Source organism: Eublepharis macularius, chromosome 14 (assembly GCF_028583425.1).
Source record: "Eublepharis macularius isolate TG4126 chromosome 14, MPM_Emac_v1.0, whole genome shotgun sequence".
NCBI lineage: Eukaryota > Metazoa > Chordata > Lepidosauria > Squamata > Eublepharidae > Eublepharis > Eublepharis macularius.
This window is the reverse complement of record NC_072803.1, coordinates 35,597,297-35,612,932: the sequence shown is the minus strand read 5'-3', so window position 1 is coordinate 35,612,932 and position 15,636 is coordinate 35,597,297. Positions and strand designations below refer to the sequence as shown.

Below are 15,636 nucleotides of genomic sequence, written 5' to 3'. Positions count from 1 at the left end.
AAGGGAGTTTGAAAAAACTACAACTCCAACAAGGAACAGCGGGCGGGCGGGATCGCGACATCGCCGGCTATAGAAGAAACGATACAGTTGGTATTGCCAGTACACAGGCGGTCGTGTGGAGCGTGTGTGGGTAAGCAAAGCAGGTAAGGAGTCAAGGTGGTTTCTACCTGGAGCTTCCTTTTCTTGGTTGTTGTCCGGGGTCGGGAAGTCGGCGGGCCTGGGCTTCCTCCCTACCCAGTAGCTGAGATGCTTGGAGACAGGACAAGTCCCGTTTACTCCTTTGGAGATCGTGGACACCAGAGAAATAACAGCAAGATTCGGGTCCAGTGGCACCTTAAAGACCCACTAGATTTCCACGGGATGAACTTTCGAGAGTCAGAGCTCCCTTATTCGGATACATTTAGAAGTGGATATAGGGTTTTATCCAGCCAGAAGCTGGAAGGGGTATTTAAAGTGAGGGTGTAAGGTATAATAATACTGTGATTCACTTGATAGAATTGGGATGTGAAAAGCTGAAAATCAGCATCTAGTTGGTCTTTAAGGTGCTACTGGACCCGAATGTTGCTCTTCTACTACAGACTCACACGGTTACCTTCCTGAAACTACTAATTAGGCATCCTATGCTGGCCTTATGTCAGGAGCCCTACTCCACAATCATGTTCATTAAAAAAAATAACTTTAAACAGCCCCCAAACATACCACTAAATGGACCGTCCACGTATAGATAGTACAGGCCCCTACTGTTAGGCTTTTCTCAAGTCAGGATTCAGGAAAAATGAAATAAAGTTGAGCCACTTTAAAGACTAACTTCCCTTCCACCTCTGCAAAAAAAAAGGGGGGGGGTTCTAAAGACATAAGAATGGACACTCTATGATACTGCTTAGCATGGGTGGGCTGAACACAGTATTCTTCTTAGTAAGGGAGCATGAGTATTCTTCCAAATGCAACAGGATGGGGAGCAAGGGAGTATCCTTCACAACCTGCTTCCCAGTACCACCTGGCTGGCCAGTTTAGGAAACAGGACACGACCTGATTCCTTGGTGATCCATCAGGGATCTTATGTCTATAAGGCAGTGTATAAATATTTCCCGTAAAAAACAGCCTAGCAACTGTTCATTTAAAACAACCCTAGCAACTTGCGGGTAGACCTGATTGAAATTAATGAGATTGGTTTGTGCATAGGTAGGGCTTAATTTGGGTTGCATGTTATCTGAGAATAGTTTGGCCTGTCACATTCAGAACCCAAGAGTACAATCCTCAACAGAGTTAAAACCCTTCTAAACCCATTCAATGGACTTAAAAGGGTGTAAAACTGCTTGGAATTGCACTGTAATACTGCAACCTTATATATACTTACTTGAGAGTAAGTTCAGTTGAAATCAATGTAACTAACTTCTGAGCAACTTGCATGGGATTGTGCTGTAAACTAGGTTTGGGTAGGAAAGAAAGAGTACACAGAACAGTACTGAAATAGCCCAGCCTCTTGAAACAACTTACAAGACAAAAATTGCAGCATTAGAAACATTAGGATGTTAGCACTTTTTATTTAATCAGGTTTGTGGCTTTATAAACATTCCCGCTTGTCAGTTTTAGAAAAAAATGGTTGCAATCTGCCTTTAATGCAAACTTGTTAAACGCTGTGTTGCTTTTAAAATGCGGTTCATGTCCTTCTGTCAAAAGCACCTGATGAAAGCCTACTTTATGTAAAAGAGAAATGGGAGAAATATTTCACTTCTGAGAGAAGCTTTATAAATATGATACTGTAGACATTTTATTCTTCCATAAAATTATCAACTTCCCTAACTCTGTGAGCCAAATCATGTAGGCATTTACTTCCCATTACAGGTAGAAATGCATTTGGTTCCGGGAAGTTCTTGGCATTTAGCTCACTGCCCAGCCTGACCTCTGTGCTGGATTGTAACCATTGGCATGTCCACAAAATACATGAGAAGAGCTTGTACTGTGGAATTTCCCTATCTTTCTCACTGGCCCCCTCCAGAATTCTGTTACTGGGAGTCAGAAATTCAGATATATGGGAGTAAAGTGGAAGTCTGTAGTGGGAGGTGGGAATTGGCACCCCCTCCCAACAGTGGAGATGTCCTTCCGTTATGGAAAATGGACTGTAGGATCCAGGCCAAATTTTGAAGTAAGCAAGCTTGCTCAGTGTCCTTGCATATAAAGAAACTGAAATCCATTCATTTTATAGTTTTCCCCAACCCTAATCTATAAGGAAATACAAGTCTGAAGTGCAAAAAAATGTTCCGGGTTATGTTTCTAGGTAGAGAATATTTCCCAGTGTATTTCAGGTGCTATAGCGACCAATAAATAATGGATTCTTGAGCAGGAATGCATGAATCACAATATAAGAAAGTACATTTAAATCAATGTTTTAAGTTGCCATCCCTGTTTCTGGTTATTTCAATCATGTGTTGAAGAGCAGTGATTTAAATCGATGTATTTGGCTTCAAGGCATCCTCTTTTCTCTTCTTTACTGCCCCCTAGGTTCTAGTGTGACTGTTTGGGATTAGGATGAAGGATTCCTTGACCCTTCTCTCTCGCATCCCAGCACATCCAGATTCTCGATGCTGGTTTCTAGCTTGGAATCCTACAGGAACTCTCTTAGCTTCCTGTGGTGGGGATCGGAGCATCCGAATATGGGGCAAGGAAGGTAAGCTCAGAAGGTCCATTTGTTTATATTTTTTTTTTGTTTGGATGAGAAGTGTTAGAAGCCAAGACAGTTAAAAACCATTTGGATTCTGTAGTGGAGCTACAGACTAAAGTTACGCTTGGGGAATCCTTTCAGGAGGCCACTTTTGTGAATGCCTGTGTGTGGTGTAGTGGTTAAAGAGCCAGACTAGGATGTGGGAGACCCTGGTTTGAATCCCTCTCTGCCCTGTAAGTTTGTGGGGTGGCCTTGAGCCAGTGAAACACTCAACCTATCCTGCCTCACAGGGTTGTTGTGAGGATAATGTAGAGGGAAGGAGAATGATAGAAGCTTCTTTGGGTCCCCACTGGGGAGAAAGGTGGGAAATAAATGGTGTATCCCCAGTAACTGTTACTAGCCCTCCTTCCTAGTTGCGTTGTGTGTTGTATAGTTATATGTATTTATATTCTCTATTATAAATGCTATTTTAATGTCTTAAATGTTTTATTGTTGAAATATTTTAATGTTTTGATGTTTGCTGCCTTGGAGACCCCATTCGGGTAGAATGGTGGTATAGATTTGTTTTGAATAAATATTGTTTTTAAAAATCTTTCAATAAAATTTATTTTTAAAAAATGAATAAACAATATCAAAGCCAGCCCTTGCTAATTCGTTGCCCTTCTCTTGACAGGTGATGCCTGGGTATGCAAATCGGTGCTAGGTGAGGGGCACCAAAGGACCATCCGTAAGGTGGCCTGGTCCCCTTGTGGGAACTATCTGGCTTCGGCCAGCTTTGATGCTACTACCTGCATATGGAAGAAGAACCAAGAGGATTTTGAGGTAGCTTGAAGTTCCCTTTAGAGAGTGTGTTGGTTATCTAAGGCTTTTCAGTCAATTAAAATCTGGCCAAGCTGAATCAGTTGTGCGCTGATTCAGCTTGGCTGGGGTGGAAGCCCATACCTTCCACCCTTGCAGGGTAATCATCTGCAACTTGAGAGCACTTTACATACACACACACATTTTTAAATTATGCCATTATTTTAAAAGTTGATAATGTTTTAATATGAAGAATTAGGATCGTACCTGTGTTTTCTGTTTGTTGTCATGAGCTGCTGTGAGCATTTTTTAAAAATTGCTCTAGATCAGTAACAACTGGCCCAGCAGTTTCCACTGTGTTCTAGAGAACAACAGAATTCATCTTAATACATTATATTGTTAATAGAGTTTGGGGGGATCAGTAATTGCATGGGTGGCTACTGAGCAATAGATTGGAAGCAGTTGACTTGTTCTCTTTTTATTTCGCTTATCCACTGTACTGACCCAGTTTGTTAGCTGCATTTAATTGTAGAAATGAAATTGTGACTGATAGATAATATGGATTATTTGAAACAAAAAAATCTAGTGAGGCCTAGGGCCCTAGAACAGGCCTGAGAATCCTGTGCGATACAGATTACCTAGCAGGCATAAATGTCCCCTGAAGGTAAAAAGTGTAAAATCCACTGCCCTAAATGAAGTATAAACTGAAGGCCTGTGGTATTATCCTGCTACATTGTTCCTAGTAGTTTTTTTCATGCTGGATCCTAGTAGGTTTCCTCAGAAGAAATGTTTTTCTCCCCAATAGTGTGTAGCTACTCTGGAGGGCCACGAAAATGAAGTAAAGTCCGTGGCTTGGGCCCCATCAGGCAATCTTCTAGCCACCTGCAGCCGAGACAAGAGCGTCTGGGTTTGGGAAGGTGAGAGTTGGGGGGGGGGGTTGGAGTAAAGGAGTGGGGGGCTTTTCAGTGTGCTTATATATATTTGGTATATATCTTAGCTAGGGGGCAGACATCGGATGGGAGGGAGAGAAGGAAATGCTCTTTCTCCTCGCTTGGCTCATTCTCCCCGCCCGCTTCTGTGTTGCAGTGGATGAAGAGGATGAGTACGAGTGCATGAGTGTCCTGAACTCCCACACACAGGACGTAAAGCACGTCGTCTGGCATCCCAATCAGGAGGTGAGTGGCCCCCTTCCCAGAATCTTGCTGCTGCGTTGCATGATGCAGTGCCTGGATTGGGCAAAAAGGAGCACATTTTTCAAGCTTTTTGAGCTCTTCCATCTCCCATCTGAATTTACACAGCTGTGCCGCTGCCTTACACTGTACTAATAATCTGTTGCAGAGATTCTCCCCCACTGTTGCGTTGCAGTTTTCTGCTGCTGCCACCTATGAAGATCTGCAGGTTGGGACATTAAATCCAACTGTGGTATTAGAAGGGAAATTGAATTGGGCGTCACTCACTCTCCCCTAGAACCATCCACAGGCAACTGCAGGATTGGCTTAGGATGATTGGAGAGAGGGAGAGAGAGTCATTCCCACAAATCTGTTGTGGGTCAGCAAGGGGGTGGGGAGAGTGCTCCGGATCCTAGGGAGGGACTGTTTCCATGGTGGTTGTGTTGAACGAATCTCTGGCTGCTTCTTTGGCCCTTTTGAACAGGGCTGGCTAAAGGGGAGAGATCAAGGACAGAACCCTGTGTATGTTAAGAAAATTAAAACCCCACAATTAGGCAACTTGAATTCTGCAACCTGTATATATCATACAAAGTGAGAAATATATTTTTATAACATATTTTTCCATTTTGAGCCATCATGGGAGGGGCAAGTGTGTGGGAGTTCAACATCAATCACTGCAAAAATTTACTTGTCAACCTCTGTGGCTTCTGAGATTTCAACAGGCCAGATGCCTCTTGAGTATCTTCACAGGCCCAGAGCATCTTCACAACCAAAAGGGACGAGAAACTTGCTGCTTTTTTAAAGAAAAACGGGTTTGAGGAGAGGGGCCCCCTCAGTTCTTTCATAGACTCACTGCATACATAAAGCCCTGCTGCTCAGGGCTTCTTCTAGTGACTCCCAGCCTTCCTCAAGGTTCTTTTGGGGTTCCCTGAGGGCTCCTAGCCCTTCTCCTGAGACATTTACCTGGCATTCTTGCTTTGTGCCTGCTAGCTGTTGGCATCAGCCAGTTATGACGACACAGTGAAATTGTACCGGGAGGAGGAGGATGACTGGGTGTGCTTCACCACACTGGAGGGGCATGAGTCCACCGTGTGGAGTTTGACCTTTGACCAGAGTGGAGAGCGCCTGGCCTCCTGCAGTGACGACAAGACGGTGCGTATTTGGCACCAGTATCAGCCAGGCAATGAGCAAGGTCAGTAGCAATATGGCTTCATTGGTGAAACTTGGGGAGACATCGCAGAGTGGCTTCTGCAGGGGTACGAGAGATCATTGGTGGCAGGACAAAGAACCTTCTCGGCTTTTCTCATTCTAGTCCTATCTAGTGCTTTTTTCTCCAGACCTATATTTAAATTTCTATTCTTGATTATTGTGCAGGGGCTTGAAAATATGGGGGTTGTTTCTGCAAAGGGACCTAGTGTTCAGGCAGCTGCATTCCTGTGACTGGGTCCAAACTGGCACTCTCGAAGGAAACCTTGCCCTCATTCTTGTGGGGCCTGGTAGAATCTTTTATGGACTGAACTCCAGTGCAGAAAGCATTCCCTCACTTGGTGAGAATACCTTGGATTTTTGGAGGAGGGGAGATAGTAGATGTGGGGTGGAAAGACAGTGAAATGAAAAAGAGCCAGATGGTGCCATTTCTGTGCCAAGCTCAAATGCACGAGACTTGTGGTGACCACTCAGCAGTAAAAGGTGGTAATGCAGTCTGCTCTTCTGTAACCTAAACACAAAATGGGATGGAAATCTCTTAAACTAGCCCTTTGGATACAGATTTTTTTAAAAAAAACTTTTTCTACACAGAAAGGATTAAGTTAAGGAGTTTATTATTTATTGCCTCGGATGATAAATGGGGAGCATGACTGCATCTAAAACTGTATGGTCTGAAAGCACCAAGGCCTCTGTTTCAGCTTTGATTTCTATAGCCCAAAGCAGGACTTGAGAGCTTAAATTTCCCTCCTGTTCCAATGGCCTGTAAACTACGAGCAGGCAGGCTATAGCTTAAGAAGAGCTGCTCATGTATTGCAGGTATAGTTTGCAGTGGCACAGATCCCACATGGAAGTGTGTCTGTACCCTATCTGGTTTCCACACAAGAACCATCTATGATGTGGCATGGTAAGTTGAAGGTCAGCCCTATGCCATAGTTGCTTAATTGTTTTTAAGAGCCAATGTATGGAGATCAGTGTGAGCATAAAGTTTTTCTCCTCAGTTATACCTTGGGGGTGGGGTGGGGTGGGGGGTGCATGCTGCATCTTAGAATGGCTACCCACCAAGAAAATTAGCAAATCGTGGACCTTCTGCTGTAAGAACAGGATTTTCATCACCATTAGAGCAAGAGGGGTCACTAGAAACCACTGAAGGTGCATTACTTTAGGCATGTTTGGCTGCTGTTCTACAGCTGTTGACGCATATTGGAAGAAGCAAATGTGAAGCAGCTGTGAAGGGTAACAGTGGCACTAGACCTTGTTCTCCTTCCCACTGTCACCATACCACACGAGGGTTGTAAAAGCCCTTGGACTAATCAAGCCATGGCAACCTAAAACTGGTTATCTGATAGTTGGTACAGAGCCCACCCCCTCACCCATTATTCTGCATTGGGAACAGTAATTTAAGTGCAGCAGTTCTTCACCTTGTTGAAAGAGTTAGGATGTCAGATTAATGAAATTGTATTAAATACCAACTGATAAAAACAGCTATAACAGATGCAAATGAGCTTTCACCCTCCTATATTCTGCATATTTGCATTTCATAACCATCCATAAAGAAGCCAACTGCTGTTCAATCATTTGCAGGTGCCATTTGACAGGAGCTTTAGCCACCGCCTGCGGAGATGATGCAGTCAGAGTGTTTGAGGAACAGCCGCTCTCAGACCCCCAACAACCCACCTTCACCTTGACTGCCCACATGGCCAGGGCTCACACCCAAGATGTGAACTGTGTGGCTTGGAACCCAAAGGAACCCGGGCTTCTGGCATCATGCAGTGATGATGGGGAAATGGCGTTCTGGAAATACCAGCGCCCTGAGGCTTATTGAGGGTATTGGTGTTCCTCAGTTTCTCATGTCAGTGGTGTAGACCTTCTACTACTGTTTCTAGCACTGTTGTACAAATGCCCTTGCAGGAAACACAGATAGGAGATTGTGTATGGTTTTCTCTAAATGATTCCTCGTCCCACAAGATAGTGAGCCAGCAGCTCTCTCAGGAATCATGTAATAGGGACAAAGACTGTCTTTTAGCCAAAGGGGAAAACCTTGTTCTGGTTGTTGCCATCTTCTCTTCTATAAAATCCACATTATTGTCCCACTTGTCACATTGGCCTGCTGGACTTATCCCTCGCCCAAGTCTGTGGACTCTGATTAGCTAATGGCCATGCAGATGCCTGGTTGATGGCATCACTTTTGCACTGTAACTCACAAGGAAAGGGCCCTGTGCTGGTTTCTACTGTACATTTATAGTTGGACACAAGGTTGGTACTAGAATGCAGAACTGCAGGGACAAAGGACAGTTGGTGATATAACACTTCAGGGGGGAAAGTAAAAACGTGATAATGGATTCTTGTACCTGGTTGTCAAATATTGTCTTAAAGTGTGTTACCTGAGTGAACAGGTGAAAGCTTTAGTACCTGGGTTGAGCAGAAGTATTTTTAAAAGGTCTCCTTATCACTTATCAATTTTTTAAAATTTAAGTAACCTAATGGTACAGACCTCAGTACCAAGCAAGGCCCAAAAAATGTTACATTGGGGCAAATTTCAACAGCTGTAATCTAGAAAGCAGCCCCTGACAGCAGTGATCATGGGTGTGAAATAAGCTTACCTGGCAGGAGGAACAGCAGCAAACAGCCCCTTGGTGGGAGAAGGTCAAATAGATTTGCTCTGACAATAAACACAGTGATCTTTCATGTCTTCCCTTACTCAACATAAGAGTCTGGAATTTGTTCCTCAAAGAGCTTTATTTTGGAAAATAGGAACACATGCGTCCTGCAAGGGATCCTTTCTAAAATACTTACATCACACTTCAGCCGGTAGCGTTCATAAACATTAAAAGCTGTTCTGGTTTGTGAACAATATGAAAATAATACCTCTAATGTCTATTGAGCACTGTACTGACCACAACACCGAAGTAGTAAGGAATGAGAGGCCTCTGCCTGAAGGCTTATGAGAAGCCATTGAGAACCTGCCTTTAAAGGTAAGGGAGGCAGGAAGAGTCCACGACATGCCTTCATCAGCAGGCACCTTCAAGTACCAGTCCAAGGAGCCTTAGAGCTGTTCTGCACAGTACAGCAACTGCATACTGAATCCTCAGCTCAATCAGAATCACTGTCGCTCTCTGCCTCCTTCACATCTACACTGAACTTGTACTCCTGATCGCAGCCCATGTAAGCATCACTCATGAAGTAGAGAGTGTAGTTGTGAGTCCCAGTGGCTGGGGCCACAAAGTCCAGCTTCACCTAAATAGAGGAAGAGATGCTCAGTTCCTATGCTTCTGCATTTCTAGACAGGAGAATAAGTAAAAATCTACCTCCCTTCAATGGTTTAACAAGGGCAACCCTCCATATTATCACACTGCAGTTTGGGGAAGGCAAATGAAGCAACATCTGAAGAGGTCCTTTCACTGGACAGCTTAAACCACACCCTCCTATGGCCCAGCTCACCCCCCCCCTCCTGTTTCCTTTCACACGCCTGTCCTACAGTCAGAGGGCAGACCAAGTTATCTCCTTCACTCAAGGCAAGAATCCTAAAACTGCAATGTTTAGCCTGTCCTGGCACAGCACACTTATGAATGCATTCCCAACACCTCCCCATAAGGCCTTTTTCCCCCTCAGATGAAATTAATTACTTGCTATAAGCATTCCCAGCTCACCTTGGCTTTCTGCTGCAGAGTCAGCCTCTTGATAGAGATGAGGCTGTTGGACTTGGAGTCTCCAATCACCACCCACCAGCCCTCCTCACGTTTCTGCAAAATGGGAAGAGAACAAAAATGAGGATGCTGCAACATCGTTCCTGCCCACCTACACGTCAAAGCCCCATCCTTCGCTTCCCCCATTGGGATCCCAACTAAAAGCCTTGGCTGCCAGCTAGCTACAAGTTCCTCCCTGAAGGCTTAAAATACCTGTGGGAAGAGGGGTGCGATCACTGGCCCTGTGACTTCCTCCTCTCTCTCCAGTTGCACCAACACCACCACTGGCCCACCACTGCAAAGACAAACCAGGGTACACTTTAGTCACATTCCTTGGCATTTATCTACACTGCAAATGAATTGAGCATACAATCTCAATTCATCATCAGGCAAATGGTTCAGGCACCAACATGGCTGAGATCATAATGCAAATAGCATCTTCCAGTATAGAATCTTGATAATCTTTCATTTATTTTCTTAAAACTTTTATTGGGAAAAAAATCTTCACTTAGGCAGCTTTTCTGGTTAAAAACTGGAAGAATGCTCACAAAACTTCTACCTTGCACAGTTCTAGAGGCAAGGCACTGTGTTGTGCTAAAAACAAAGAGTCTTGTGGGCTCTGAAAACAGAATAAAACTGAATGGTACAACAAGACTCTTATTTTCATGTAGCGTGAGTGTGTAAAATTTGTTTACTTCATTGATACCCCCTTTCCCACTGAAAAAGGTGGATTACAAAATATAAAAAATCAATTCAAAACAGCTTAAGACTTCCAAACAGTACAGTAATATTGAGATTACAGAATTAGAAAGCAATACAAACAAAAAAACCTAAAGCATCACATACTATAATGCAGAAAGTAGATCACAATTCAGAAGTACTTTACCTACATTATCAGCTCACCAAGAGAGAATGGCTTGCCTAAGGCCACCTTGTGAAGTATGATTTGAACTGGGTCACAACTCATTGCCTTAGGCACACTAGATCAACTTCCAACCAAGGATTGAAGGACTAGGCAACTTCGGTCAGCACAAAGCACCTGATTCCCCCTACCCACCCTTCAGTCTATGCCTCCGACCCTCACACACATGTAAATTCTGCAGTGCTCCCCACAATTAATGATGCCTCTCCAAACTGTGTTCAACTCAGGAGGTTTCCCTGCAACATTTCCATTGCAGTGTCAGCCTTGACCTTCTGGCCTCAAGATATGCCCCTGCTCCTTACCTGCGGATGCCATCCTTTTCCACCACCTCATAGGAAAGCTCAATATTGGGGTAGCGATTACAGAAGCGAGCCACATCAGCAATCTGTGCATCGGAGAGCTGCAGCAGAGCACTGCGGTCCTCATCCTCCATTTCCATGATGTCAAACACACTCTCCACCCCCTGCAAAGAAGGACAGAGAGACAAGATGAGAAACCTCAACAGGGCTCTGGAGGCTTCGGCGTGAACCTGCCTGCAACTTGGACTCACCTTATCTGTGCAACGCTTGATGTGCTCTGAAGTGAAGTGTGGTAGCTGTTTGAGATATGAATCCTTTGACCACATGGCCTGGGTGACCATCTGTGCCAGCTCCATGGCAGCCAGAGCAGGGCTCAGCCAGCCATTGCTGGACAAGACATCCACACAGGCTTGGATTAGCCGAATTGCCTGAGAAAAGGAGATGGATTGAAGGAGTTTAGGGATCACAAATCTCAGCCAAAAGGGGGAGTGCCAATTCTACAGGGGACCAGAAGGGGCCAGACAGTCCCTGGCAATATTCATCTCTTTGTAAGCAGGTAACCTATGGTTACCTTTGGTCTCAACCCCCACCCCCCCAAATGGCAGCCTCACCTTTTCCACATTCACGCCCTATTCCCCCCCCCCTTCCACTCTCGTACCTTGCTAAGGATCTCTTCTGTGTCAGACTGCAGCTCTGCACTCAGCTGCATACGTGACAAATGGGCTTGAAGCAGGAGGTTGGTCTTGACATGCGGGTCATTGAATTTGGGGTTATTCAGCTTGTGTGGCACTTTCTGGGCAAGCTGAGTAAAGAGTGGAAAAAAGCAGGAGTCAGCTTATGTCACTTTTCTTTCATACTCACTAACATGCCCTCCTTGGTATAAGCAAAAATTTGTAAAGGGCAAGGCAGTTTGAACTGGGCAGCATCAGCATGCAAAAAAAACCAAGTGAAAAGATAGCTTGAGTCACTTTATTCATAATCTTTTTAACCTGTGATGGACTCAAAATGGACCTGATGGCAGAAGTTGAGGTGTGAGAAAGGAGCCTAAAAGAAGTGCAGATGGAAGGGCTGGATGCTGAGGCTCTGCACGCCTCGCTGGCCTAGGGAGCTGTCAATTAGCTATTGTTTTGGCTATAAGGGCCATCATAAACCATAGAATTTGAGTTACAAAACCTACATTCATACTGAGCAGAATCAAAGTTGTTAACAAAACATATGCATTATCGTGACTTAATTTGTTCCATAAAGTTAGCTCTCAATTTGCAGAGAGCTTCTCTTCCACTTGGACAAAAGGTAACAAAGATTTTGTTATACTGCACTTCTGTTCTGCTTTTCTAGCCCGACAGGAAGCAGATGACAATTCACGAAGCTGTAATGCATGCCTGCACTGACACAAATAAATAACTGCCAGAAAGCAATCAAATGAACCCCACCACCACCACCTCTCAGCAGCCATGCAGAGTACTAGTTCTTTAATTCAGGTTTAAAAGTCCTCTTAAACAAGTCAAGTCTTTACCCTCATTCTAAAGCCAGGAAGGAACGAGCTCTGACAGACTCCTCTAGGGAAAGAACTCCAGATTTGTGGTGCCACCATGGAAAAACACCTTACACTGTGCCCTCATTGCTGGATCTCACAAACAGATGTAATTTGACAAACCGCTTCATCCCTGCCCTTTGTGCCTCTGACATCTTAAGAAAGGGCCAACTTGCATTATGCTATTGCTTCTTATTTATGGCTACACTAAAGCTTCAAAGGGGTTTGTTCTCTTGGCTGATAAAAGACAACCCCAGAGGGGACAAAGCTGCTCTGGGGGTGGCCACAGCTGTGCTACAATAAACCACCCCAATTAATCTTCATCCAGTACCCAAAACTGCAGTGTCCCCCTGCCAATGTGCCCCTTGAGATCAGTGTTTGAGGAGGGCCTGTCTTTCCTCACCTGCCGCAGAAGGTTGTCCTCGTGGTGCCTGATGGGAATGTTCTCATACTCGGCAGCATTGGAAATTATTTCAATGAGGCCTCGCACTTTTGTCTTGGCATTCAGGGACATACTGAAGAGTTCTAAAGGTGGCAAGTTGGGAAAAAGGGACATAATCAGGCACGATGCTGCAGCCTCAATCAAGAATATAAAACAAACCACACCATGGTCAGGGGACATGACATCCATCTCTCCTTACCAATGGTGGTGTAGTTGATGTAGTAATAAGCCGCAATCATGCCCAAGTTCAGAGGCGCAACGTCCATCTCATCCTCAATGCTGATGCATTTGGACTGCTCCAGGTCACTGAGAGTTTGCTCCACCAGCTCAGACAGATGGTCAGAAAGGTGCCTGTGGGAAACCCCTGAACCAAGAGATGGGAGTCAGATACCACGGCACTCAAATGGCTTTGAAACACACTGCAGCTTCACAATGTCATCTGGGATTTTTCATTTGGAAGTTGTTGTAACTAGGCAACACCTCTTTTAGCCAAACCTGCTGTATATTCTGCTTAGAGATCCAGCCTGACAAGAACCCATGATGATTGAAAGGCAGGCTAGGAATCAAGCAAACTGAATAAATACAAGCAGTGAGTCAGAGGTGTTACAAGGAGATTTTTGCCTTAATGCAAGCATGAGTTGAAACCTTTCCTCAAGCCTTGCAGAATCTTTCATTTTTAGGGCCAGTCACTTGCTCTCAACTTCACAGAGTGTTGATATGATGTGTAGCACAGAGGTTAAGTGGTCAGGTTGTGAATCAGCACTTTGTTGGTTTGAATCCCACTACAGCCATGAGCTCAGCAGGTGGCCTTGGGTAAGCCATTCCTTTCAGCCCCACCTCTGCAGCTGGATTGCGGGGATAATAACAACACTGACTTTGTTCACCACTCTGAGGGAGGCATGAATCTATCTAGAAGAGCAGTATATAAGTGCAGTTATTAGTATTATTTAAAATGGAGGAAGAAAGAACAATGTTGTAAGCTGCTTTGGGTCCCTCACCACTAGGAAGAAAAGCAGGTTATTAATATCTGAATAACAACTCAACAACTCTGTGACATCATGTAATCCGATTGTCAAGCAGTGAAGTGCTGCTGACAGTATCCGAAACCACAGAGAGGTGAATTAAACACCACTTTTCCCAGTCCGTGTTTCCTAGTTCACTGTTCTGTTAGGTAAAACTAGCTCTCTTTCAACAGTCTAAGCCATCTGTATCACTTGCTGCAATTACACTAATAATAATAACAACAACACTAAGAAGAGGAGGAGGAGGAAGAGGAGGAAGAGGAAATTATTAAATATAGAGATCTTGCAATAGAAACCACCCGACCATGCAAGAAGAATGCAACAGTAGTCTCCATTGTCATCGGGGCACTTGGAACCATCTCGAAAAACTTTGCAATTCATATGGAAAATCTGCAGCTTTCTGACATAATACCTACAGAACTGCAAAAGACGGTGCTACTTGGAACAGCGTACATATTACGCTGATATATATCTGGTTGATACTTAGGTCTCTGGTGGAACTTGTATCAGCTTAGCAAAGCCAATTAATAATAACATGTGACCTCTGTTTATTGTTAATTGTGTTTCAGATAATTCGAATAATAGTATTAATAATAATAACAACATTTGATTTATATACCGCCCTTCAGGATGATTTTAACACCCACTCAGAGCAGTTTACAAAATATGTCATTATTATCCCCACAACAAAACACCCTGTGAAGTGGGTGAGGCTGACAGCTAGAAGCTGTGACTGACCCAAGGTCACTCAGCCGGCTTCAAGTGGAGGAGTGGGGAATCAAACCTGGTTCTCCAGATTAGAGTCCCATGCTCTTAACCACTACACCAATCTGGCCCTCAGGCTAACCTATTTAAAGATGCCCTCTAACCATAAGGCAAGACAGTTCTGCCCCACATGGCTAAGTGGATTGCAGCAGGTGGAGAAGGCAAAGGAGGGATCAAACCAAGTGCATGTATTTGGGAGAGAGGCTTGCTCTCTCACCTTGCAGGTTGTAATAGTTGGGGTTCTGAGTCATCCTGCGGTACAAGAAGGTCCAAGTGAGGTAGTCCACAGCATCCTGCTTGTTCTCAATGGTCTTGGTGACAATCTCAGCATTGAAGTGATCGTGCATGCAATGGTCCAAATGAGACTCAACTGGGAGAGGTTCATACAGGAACTTCTTGAAGAAATCCTGAAATAAGAAATAGGGAAGCCAAAAAAACCCTGAGTTTCAAACTCAGAAATACATCCATCTTCTACCTCTTCTCCACACAATGCCATCAACTGGAGAAATGAAGTTGCCTTATATGAAGTCAGCCCCTTGTCCATCAAGGTCAATACTGTCCAGTGCGATTGGCAGTGGCTCTCCAGGGTCTCAAGGCAAGGTCCGTCACATCACTTACTATCTGATTCTTTTACCTGGGACCGTCTGCATGCCAAGCAGATTTTCTACCATTGAGCCACAATCTGTCCCCTAATTCATTTTTCCTTGGCAATAACTTCCCTCTCAGGGTAGCTGTCTACCCTTTTCCTCTTCAGAGCAACATTTCCTGTCTCAAAGTGGGGGCATGACATTGCTATATGCTGTAGCAAACCAGGAACAGCTCCTGGCAAGAGATCACTGAAGAACCTTCAGTCTGCTGAGCAACTGATGAGCAACTGTGCTGTGGGGGAATTCACTTGAATCAAATTTACGGATTCAGTGGCTACCAGATGAACATGAACACAAAAGGCAGAAACCGTTTCAAGCTTCTCTGTGTTCAGCAAACCAGAGAAGAATGCTGGTTTCGTGCATGTTTACTAAATACCAATCTCCTTTGGTACAATAAACTATCGACTCTGACCAAATGATGGATCGAATCCAAAACAAACCATTCATAAAGAACATGTGAAGGAAAGCATTAATTTGAAATGCTTCC

At 44.3% G+C, this 15,636-nt stretch overlaps 3 protein-coding genes across 3 annotated transcripts in view; 2 read left to right on the top strand and 1 right to left on the bottom strand.

Moving 5' to 3' along the window:
• ITPRIPL1 (ITPRIP like 1) overlaps positions 1-15,636 on the top strand; it is a 195,501-nt gene that overhangs the window by 115,121 nt on the left and 64,744 nt on the right. The window lies entirely within an intron of this gene.
• Positions 57-8,527, top strand: CIAO1 (cytosolic iron-sulfur assembly component 1). The gene is made up of 8 exons (XM_054997299.1): positions 57-143; positions 2,503-2,668; positions 3,336-3,484; positions 4,266-4,377; positions 4,547-4,635; positions 5,620-5,821; positions 6,652-6,739; positions 7,417-8,527. The coding sequence occupies exons 2-8, from the start codon at positions 2,530-2,532 to the stop codon at positions 7,655-7,657; spliced, it is 1,020 nt and encodes a 339-aa protein (XP_054853274.1). The 5' UTR covers positions 57-143; positions 2,503-2,529; the 3' UTR covers positions 7,658-8,527.
• The window catches only part of SNRNP200 (small nuclear ribonucleoprotein U5 subunit 200), a 35,236-nt gene continuing 28,152 nt past the window's right edge, over positions 8,553-15,636 (bottom strand). The window contains exons 37-45 of the mRNA XM_054997297.1: positions 14,720-14,909; positions 12,915-13,079; positions 12,677-12,798; positions 11,398-11,541; positions 10,991-11,167; positions 10,743-10,903; positions 9,732-9,813; positions 9,483-9,575; positions 8,553-9,069 (exon numbers count right to left, since the gene is read on the bottom strand). Of these exons, the coding sequence (XP_054853272.1) occupies positions 8,926-9,069; positions 9,483-9,575; positions 9,732-9,813; positions 10,743-10,903; positions 10,991-11,167; positions 11,398-11,541; positions 12,677-12,798; positions 12,915-13,079; positions 14,720-14,909 (1,278 nt within the window). The 3' untranslated portion in view covers positions 8,553-8,925. The remainder of the gene's footprint in view (positions 9,070-9,482; positions 9,576-9,731; positions 9,814-10,742; positions 10,904-10,990; positions 11,168-11,397; positions 11,542-12,676; positions 12,799-12,914; positions 13,080-14,719; positions 14,910-15,636) is intronic.